Source organism: Tasmannia lanceolata, unplaced genomic scaffold, assembly GCF_043159265.1.
Source record: "Tasmannia lanceolata isolate RefF3 unplaced genomic scaffold, GAP_Taslan_0.1 ptg000015l, whole genome shotgun sequence".
NCBI classification, from domain to species: domain Eukaryota; kingdom Viridiplantae; phylum Streptophyta; class Magnoliopsida; order Canellales; family Winteraceae; genus Tasmannia; species Tasmannia lanceolata.
Genome location: NW_027518692.1, coordinates 30,006,333 through 30,015,642, shown reverse-complemented (window position 1 = coordinate 30,015,642; position 9,310 = coordinate 30,006,333). Strand labels below are relative to the sequence as shown.

Here is a 9,310-nt window from a genome sequence, read left to right as displayed (position 1 = left end):
CTCCTTCCTTATGTAGGATTGAACTAAGATAGCGAAAGATATCCCTCTTAGGTACCTCCTGTCATATTTACTACATCTTCGCCCCGCCTCCTTACATTATTAAAGTTGCAATCCATATACTCTGTCTTAGTCCTGTTAGTCAAAAACATTTGGATTCCAAAGTAGTTCTCCATAACACTAACTTAGCATTAACTCATGCTTGGGTTCCGTCAATTAATACTATGCCATCGAAAAATAACATACATCACGGCACGTCGTCTTGGATACCCTCCGTAAGTTCATCCATAACTAGAGTAAAAAGATAAGGACTTACAGTTGATCCTTAGTGCAGTCTTATTGTAATTGGAAACTCACTAGACGTGTCATCCATAGTTCTGACACTAGTTATTGCTACATTGTACATATCATTAATCATATCAACATATTTAGTAGGCACTTTTTTCCTTTCAATGACCCACCACATAACACTCCTAGGAACCCTATCATACGCATTCTCCAAATCAATGAAAACCATATGAAGGTCCTTTTTATTTTCTCTAAATCTCTCCATTAACCGCCTAATCAAAAAGATAGCTTCCATAGTCGATCATCCGGACATGGAGCCAAACTAATTCTCTGACACCTTAGTCTATTTTCTTAGTCTATGCTCAACTACCCTCTCCCAAAGCGTCACGGCGTGACTCATTAGCTTAATTTCTCCGTAATTGGTGCAACTCTGGATATCCCCTTTATTCTTATAAATGGGTACTAATGTACTCTTCCTCTACTCATCAGGCAATTTCTTAGTCTTTAAAATATTGTTAAATAAAAACTTTTTATTCATATGGAAAAAGGTCAATAAAAAATGAGTTAACCAAATGGTGGAAAATTCATTTTCATGGAAAAATATTTCCATGCTTCCAAAATTCCAAATAGCCCCCAAATGCAAACACTTCTTACATAAAAAACAAAAAATCTTAACTACGCCATTTACTTAGAATACCCAAAGTACTCTTGGAATCACGACCAAATGTAAGGCTATGATCTTTTACAAGAAATTATGTAGTGTGTGAACATGATTATTTTTCAGAAAGTACAAAGGGCCCACTTCAAAGGATGATCTAAACCATTCATATGTTGGTCCACAAGGTAAATAGGATGTAACCCATCTATCATCTCCATATGATGATCCTAACCCTCCGATCTGTAGAGGGAATTCACATTATATAAATTTCTATAGATCGGAGGGTTTGTATCAGCCTATGGAGATGATTTACATCCTATGGAGATGATTTACAGGACACAACATACTTACATTGTGGAAAAACAAATAAATGGGTCCCATTGTACTTCCTGAAATAAAACTAGACTGCACGCGCACTCACTATTTAAAATCTCAATCTTTTACACATTTGGATGAAGCAAGGGATTTGTAAATAGCATTGATATAGTTGGTAAGACCACGACTAATCCTGAAAAGGAATGAATGGAAAATATAGCATGTGGTATCAATGGAGATCTTTGTTGATAATACTTTACAATTACCGGATGTCGTATCAATAGAGATCTTTGTTGATAATACTTTACCGTTACGGGATGAGTACAAATTTTTGTTTTGATTTTAAATAAAACAGATAGACCTTTCTCTTCGTCTCTCGCCAGATCTTCTCAATTGAAAGATCTTCTATATAGAGAATACACCATACCTATGTATTTGAGTGTCTACTATGAAATGAGATTTTCTCGCTTCTTCAATTTCAATCGTCCATTTAACCTATATTTGAATTGATGGTGAGGATCGTCTATTTAACTTATATTTGAATTGATGGGTAGGATGGATCCAATCAATGAGCAATGCTTTTATCAATTTGATTTTGAGTGATATTTCTAAGTCCCTGTTCGTTTGAGATTATGATAACCGATGGCGAGCCCCCAAGCCGATGGTGTAATTTGAGTCCAATAATTGGTCCGGGAATTGTTCTGTTCACTTGTTTTCCCGGGAAAGGAAAAGAAAAGGTTTCCCGGGATTCTGACGTGGCATTAGGAAAAGAAATCCAGGGAAACTGTCTAGGAAAAGGTTTCCCGCGCCTGTTCACGTGCGCAAGATCTATGCAGGAAAATGTTTCCCGAGAAACTGCTTGCCCACCTTTTATCACTAGTTTTCCCGGGAAAGCAAATCCGACCAAAATAATGGGATTTGGTTTCCCACACTAGTGAGAAAAGAGACATTTCCACGTCATTTTTGGCAATTCCATGTCATTATTTGACATATTCCACCCAGGCTTGTTATTTTCTCAGGAAAGCAAGTGAACACCAAAATTATGTCTTGTCAAGGTCTTGTCAAGAAAAAAGGAGTCTGTTTCCAGGGATTTGCTTTCCCGGGAACGCAAGTGAACAGAGCCTAAAGGACTGAAAAGGCCAAGGGATTTTCTCAATCATTATATAAGTTTTTAATGCTCCAGAGGGTAGGAAAGGAGATTTTTTCGCCCTCTGTAGGATAATGCACCCCCCTGTAAATGTGAATTGTGGGCAAACTTTAACGCTTTTTGATGTGTTACAAGAGGGGCGCATTATCCTATAGTGGGGTGAAAAAACCATCGTGCGGTAGGAAAATAAGACTTTCTTAATTTCAACAATTTGGAAATTAGGATAAAGGAGTGAAATACTGAAATGGACCCTCTTGGTTATGGTTGATTGGAAATACTATATCCGAATTCGATTACAGTATACACTATCTGAATTCGGATTCGGATTCAAATTTGACGGATATTTAATATCTACTACCGAATTCGTATCCGTCGGATATTTTTCGAATTCGGATATTATCCGTATCCGTTTATCCGGTCAATTCAAATATTTTATTGCAGCACTTTATCTTTCTTCTCATTCTTACTCCTCGAATAAATTTTCCAAACCCTAAAGCCATACCTCTACCTTCTCTTCACAAAATTAACTCTAAACCCTAAAATATATGAGATTCTCTTCTTCCTTTTAAAACAAATGCAGAGAGAGAGAGAGAGGTGTGGGGATGGATGATGGTAGTGGTCTTTGGATTTTTTTCTTTTTTTATGTATATGATGGAATGGGTTTGGGCTATTTTGAACAGTGGAAGTGGGAGTGCTGATTGTGGAAGATGAAGAGAAATGGGGATGGAGATGATGATTGGGTTAGAGATGGAGGTGACTGGCGGTGATGGAGGTGGCTGTGAGAAGGTGGAGAGGGGCGGCGGTGGATTTTGGTGGGATTGGAGGCACCAAGGAATGCCGAAGATGGTGTCTCAGCCTCCTCCTTTCTCCTCTCTTGCTTCTCCTTGCAAACCTTAGAAGTCCCCTCTTTTAATTGCATTTTGGGTTTTTATATAACCCTAAGTTGGAAAATTGATCTGAGCCGTCCATTTACCATCAATGACTATGGCCTTTTTGCTCTAGAATTCTCTAGAAACTATGACATCTTCTTTCAATCACCATCATCCATTTGTCTTTTTCATCCTACAGCCCACATTTGTTGCTTCATAAAGAAACCATGTCAAACTCCAAGAATGCCCTTAAAATGAGAGATTACTTCATTTCCTACCGAAAACACTTTTTGTTTTTGTTTTTTTCTAAAAAGAAAATTTACTTTTCTTTTAGAAACAAAAGATAGTGTGTCATTACTAAAAATAAAAATTAATGATATTATTAATAATAAATAAAAAGAATTTACTTCTCGGATTCGGATGTTAAACGGATCGGATATATCATTTACCAAATTCGCATCCGCTAAGAGTCGGATATCTCATAAACGGATTCGGATAATATCCGCTTGAAATGGATCCGGATAATATTCGCTTTAAACGGATTCGGATGCGTACGGTAATCGAATTTTCGAATATCCATTTACACCCCTACCCACTTCCCAGTGAGAGACGTGCTAAGTTTATGCCCGGTAATCCGCACCTAATTTCAGAAATGCCCCTACATATTGTAGCCGTCATTTGGACTTAAAATTAGGCCCACTTTGTTTTAGATCATGACAAGTGATTGTGGGCCCAAACTGATTATTGAAGCAAAAACTAACAAGGCAGCCCTGTTTGTTTAAGAATATGCCAACTGAAAGTGAGACCAAAATAAATTTATTGGACTCAAAGATTATGTTTAATTTTAAGTCCAATAATTTGTTTTGTACTCAGAATCGGTTGGCTTAATCTTAAACGAAATGAGATTGCGACAACTGATTGAGAGCCCCAAACTGATTAGTGGACTCAAAATTACATTTAATTTTGAGTCCAATAATCTGTTTGAGGCTCACCATCGGTTGTGACAATCTTAAATGAACAGGGCCTTAAAAGTAATTTTGAGTCCACTAATCGGTTTGGGGCTCACCATCGGTTGTGACAAAGTTTTTGGACCTCCAATCGGTTGTCAAAATCTAAAACGAACAGGGCCTAAAACATGGGCAGTGCCAATAATCGTTTCTAGTCCTATTTCATGGCTAAATTTTCTGCCCGTTGGTATTGAGAATATACTATAAATTCCACACGAAATTACAGAAATACCATCCAATGATATGGGCACGACCATGCCTCTGCAATGAGGCGAACTCAACCTGTTTTACCAACTGTCAGTGTCTATTAAAATTCACAAACAACTCTCAACAGCTAATTAAAAACTTTAAAAAATGTTTATTCGTTCCATAATCAAAGCTTGGTCGTGCAGATATCAGTAGCCTGGGTCAAAACCCGTTTGTCAAGGTAATATCATAAATACGGGCCAAAATCAAGGGCATTTAGCCATTTACCGTTTCTTTGTTTTGAAAAACAGAAAGAAAGCTTTGTTTTCTCTTAGAATTTGAAACCAGAGATTTCTAGCAGAGAAAAATGGCAGAGGAAAATCGTATCGATGAAAAGTCTAACCAAGGGAAGTGAGAAAGATTCAGGAAAACCGTTTGAAAGATTTTCTGATAGAGAAAATGAGAAAAATAACCTCTTTACTGGAGGGGTCTTTCTAAGAATAGGATATATCTGAAACCCCAAAAGAAAAAAAAATCATTCTACTTGTTTTGAGTTTTTTTTTTTCCCTTTGAAATTTCCTGTGCAAGATCTTGTAGCAGGGGAAAAAACCCAGAAACCCAGATTGCTCAGTCCTTTTTTCTTACCCCCTTTGATTCAATAGGGTTAAAAGGGTAAAATCTACTTTAAGAAGAAAGTGGTAAAAGTTAGAAATCGTATAAAAAAACTGAGAGATTCACGAGATTGTCAGTGCCTGAGAAAACTGAGGTATCTTTCTTTTTGAGGACACGTTGCTCCACAAAGTTAGAGAGAGAGAGGGAATATAATTTCTCAGCGAAAGAGAATATGTAAGAGAGAAAGAGAGAGGAGCTTTCTCAAAGTTAGTCATTGGATTTTTGAATTTTGAGAAGGTGGGTTTTTTTTTTTTTTTTTTTTTTTATAATATGTAACAGCTCTTTGTTTTGGGTCGTGTCTGTAATTTCAATTTTTTAATTGGTTTTATGGGCTTTAGTTTTCTCTTCTGTATCTTTCTGTGGCGTCTCGTTTGTCTTCTATTGCAGTTCTTCACGAGGTCCCGGCCAATTGGTTTTTCAAAAATCACCCTTTTTTTAATCTCTAACTACTTTAATAATTTGTTTTCTTTATTTCACTCATCCATTCTCTTCTTTGCAACATGGGGAAATTTTTCTTCCCCATAGATTTCAGTTGGGATTTTCATTTCCCCCATTTTCCATTTGTTTCTCTGTAGGGTGCTGCTTCTTATTTCTCCTTTTTAGTTCAGTTTTTCAGATTTCACTTTGTGTTTAATTCTGCTGCCTTTATTTTCTGGACATATACACAAACACGCTTGTGGGTTGTTTGATTCTTTGATTTACGCACAGACAAGAAAGCTTTGCAAATGGGTAGAGTGGCGAGGTGGCTGAGAGGCTTGTTTGGTGGGAAGAAGGAGAAAGAACAGAGAAATAATTCGAATTCTGGCGAAGAGAAGAAGAGATGGAGTTTTGGGAAGTCAGGGCGGGATAATTCCGGCAGCATGGGCCGGAATCCGGCGAACAATATGCCGGAATCTGAGACTGAATGGTTGAGGTCTTATTACGGAGAGACAGGAAAGGAACAGAACAAGCACGCAATTGCGGTGGCTGCGGCCACGGCAGCGGCGGCTGATGCGGCGGTGGCGGCGGCTCAGGCGGCGGTGGCGGTGGTGCGGCTTACGAGCCATGGAAGAGGTACTATGTTTGGTGGTGGAAGGGAGAGGTGGGCTGCTGTTAAGATCCAAACTGTTTTTCGGGGTTATTTGGTAAGGACATTGATTTTTTTTTCTTTAATGATGAGTTACTGGATGATTTGTTAACTCTATCAAGGGTGGTTTTTTTGGTATGCTATGCTTTTTTAAGGTTGGAAAGGTAATTTTGGAAATTTTGGGTAATGGGTGTGTTTTGGTTATATCAGTTTGCTATTTGAAACTGAAGTTTGTCTTGTTTTTTTGTTCTGCATTTCACTGAATCTGTTTTTTCGGGGTTATTGATCTCTCTCTCTCTCTCTCTCTCTCTCTCTCTCTCTCTCTCTCTCTCTCTCTCTCTCTCTTTGTGGGATTCTGTTGATGTTCTGATGGGTTGGAGAGGGAATTTGGGAAATTTTGGGTAGTGGGTGTGTTTTGGTTTATGTCAGTTTGCTAATTTGAAACTGAAGTTTATCTTGGTCTTCTTGTTTTAGTGTATATTTACTGTTTTTTTTTTTTTTGGTTCTACATTTTACTCAATCTTGTGAACAAATGCTTGTAGAGAGTGGTATTATTGAACTGGGTGATTGGTTGAATCTGGTTTCTAAACTTCCGAGCAAGGGATTTTTTAGATAGTTTTTGTTTGGTTTTCTTGTTTCGGTGTATATTGTTTTTGCCAAATCTTGTCATAAGCTGCTTGCCAAGTTCTATTTTATATCTTTTTTCCATTTTGATTTTTTCTGCATTTAATGAATCCTTTTAAGAAATGGTTGTACAGAGTAGTATTATTGAAGTGGGTGATTGGTTGAATCTGGTGTGGGAAAGTTTGGTTAATGGGGATATTTTGGCTATGTCAGTTTGCTTTTTGAAACTGAAGTTTTTCCTGTTTTTTTTTGTTCTGCATTTTACTGAATCTTGTTTACAAATGTTCTTGTAAAGATTCGTATTACTGATTGGTTGAATCTGGTTTCAAGAAACTCCGAGCCGTGGATTTTAGATATTTTTTTTTTGTATTTTCCCCCATTTTTTTCATTTGCTGAATCTGATGCTGAAATTTATGTTTCAATCGGTGTTCTGAATTGGGTATTTCATTTTCTGTTATTTATATAATGCTTATCTTCTTCATTTCCACAATGCACAATCTGACTTGAGAGAGTGGTTTTCCCAATCGAGTGTAATAGATTTCTCTATTTGCAAGAGTTCTGTAACAAACAGTACATGTGTTTGTATCTTTAAATTTTAATGTATTTCTCAGAGAGAGAGAGAGAGAGAGAGAGAGAGAGAGAGAGAGAGAGAGAGAGAGAGAGAGAGAGAGAGAGAGAGAGTTTCTAATTTATGCTCTTAAGCTCTTTTAAAATTTAGAGGATCTCTTTCATTTACTGTGTTGCTGAATCTTGCATTGGGTATGCATAGGCGAAGAAAGCTCTTCGAGCGTTGAAAGGACTAGTGAAATTGCAGGCTCATGTTCGAGGTTATCTAGTGCGAAAGCAAGCCGCCGCAACTCTTCATAGCATGCAAGCTCTTATCAGAGCTCAGGCTACTGTCCGAAAGCAAAAGGCTCATCATCTTCTCCACAAAGATCACAAGTTTCAACCAGAAATTCGATCCCGTAAATCCATTGTAAGATACAACCCGACATCTCTTAGCAAATGAAAATTCGATCCCGTAAATCCAATTTACCCGCATTGAAAGCAGAGGTGATTGAAACTTATGTTTTTGTTCTCTCATTTTCAGGAAAGATTTGATGAATTAATCCACAGTAGGAGGCTTTCTTCGTCCCTCGAAACTGGGGTCAATGCCTTGGATGATAACCCTAAGATAGTAGAAATTGACACTTGCAGACCCAAATCAAGATCACGCCGAACCAATCCATCCATGTCAGATTTTGGTGAAGACCCACTCTCACAAACACTCTCCTCCCCACACCCATCCCAAGTCCCACCTCGTCTCTCGATACCCAATTGTCGAAATCTACAAGACCTCGAATGGGGCTTGACGGGGGATGAATATAGGTTCTCCACTGCCCATAGCACTCCCCGTTTCGTTAATTCGAATGGTTCGAATATGGGAATGCCAGTGACACCTGCAAAGAGTGTTTGCGCTGATAGTTTCTTTCGCCGATACTCGAATTTTCCAAATTACATGGCGAATACACAGTCGTTTAAGGCGAAGGTGAGGTCTCAAAGTGCTCCTAAGCAAAGGCCCGAGCCGGGTTCGAAGAAGAAGCTTTCTTTGAATGAAATGGTGGAGTCTAGAGTGAGCCTAAGTGGCGTTCGAATGCAACGGTCATGTTCTCATGTTCAAGAAACCTTTAATTTTAAGAATGCAGTAATGGGCAGGCTTGATAGATCTGCTGAATTTGTTAGAGAACCAGAGAGAGATTACTTAGAAAGGAGATGGTGAATAGAGTATGAGCAAGAGCTTTTGTTTTTCCTCTTATTGCTGTTGTAAGGAATGTGAAAAAAGAACAGAAAGGTGTACAACTTCTCAAGATAGGATTTGATTTGAATTTTCTTTTGTTGTAGAAGTACTAGATTAGAAAGGAATCAATCATATGATGTTAACCACCATGTTAAGCTGAAATGAAGAAGCTCTTCTTCTTTGTCTCTTTGAGTGTTATTTTTGGGTGTTTGAGATTTTACATTGCAACTTGTGGTCTCTGTGTCTTCTCTTGTTTCAATTTTTGTGGGTGAGGATTTTTTTTTCCTTTTCCTTTATTTGGGGGCTCCCAGTTCCTGATATCTAGATGTGGCACTTATTTCTTTCTGTGTCTCTGTTGCTGTTGATGTTGCTACTGGTATTTAATTATGAGAAGGGTGTGGGGCTAACAAATTTTCAGTCTGCCCTAATCTTTGGGGAATGTTTGATCCATCATATTCATTGATCATAATGTTAACCATAAGCTAAGCAGTAGATTTCAAAATCCTTTACCGGATGGAAACAAGACCATGTGGTTCATCTCATAATGTTTCTACAAGATCAACTCACCTGTTTGGATTCCAGCAATTTTTCTGGAAATTTTTGGAACAACTGTTTTTCTTAAATCTCCTCCTCTGAATAAAAAGATAACTTGAATGATTCCTATTCAATTTTCAATCAGAGGGACCTTCAATTTATTTTTCCCA

General features: G+C 37.9%; 1 protein-coding gene across 1 annotated transcript; it reads left to right on the top strand.

Moving 5' to 3' along the window:
- The first annotated feature begins 4,762 nt into the window (after positions 1–4,762).
- Positions 4,763–8,791, top strand: LOC143846889 (protein IQ-domain 26-like). Its single transcript, XM_077355485.1, has 4 exons — positions 4,763–5,376; positions 5,848–6,263; positions 7,599–7,805; positions 7,920–8,791. The coding sequence occupies exons 2-4, from the start codon at positions 5,865–5,867 to the stop codon at positions 8,586–8,588; spliced, it is 1,275 nt and encodes a 424-aa protein (XP_077211600.1). The 5' UTR covers positions 4,763–5,376; positions 5,848–5,864; the 3' UTR covers positions 8,589–8,791.
- Positions 8,792–9,310: the final 519 nt, after the last annotated feature.

Bases quoted from the DNA above. Each gene is read 5' to 3' on its own strand.
- LOC143846889 (XM_077355485.1), top strand. From the start codon at position 5,865: ATGGGTAGAGTGGCGAGGTGGCTGAGAGGCTTGTTTGGTGGGAAGAAG. The intron at 6,264-7,598 runs GTAAGGACATTG...GGGTATGCATAG, and splicing joins CTGTTTTTCGGGGTTATTTG to GCGAAGAAAGCTCTTCGAGC. The intron at 7,806-7,919 runs GTAAGATACAAC...TCTCATTTTCAG, and splicing joins TTCGATCCCGTAAATCCATT to GAAAGATTTGATGAATTAAT.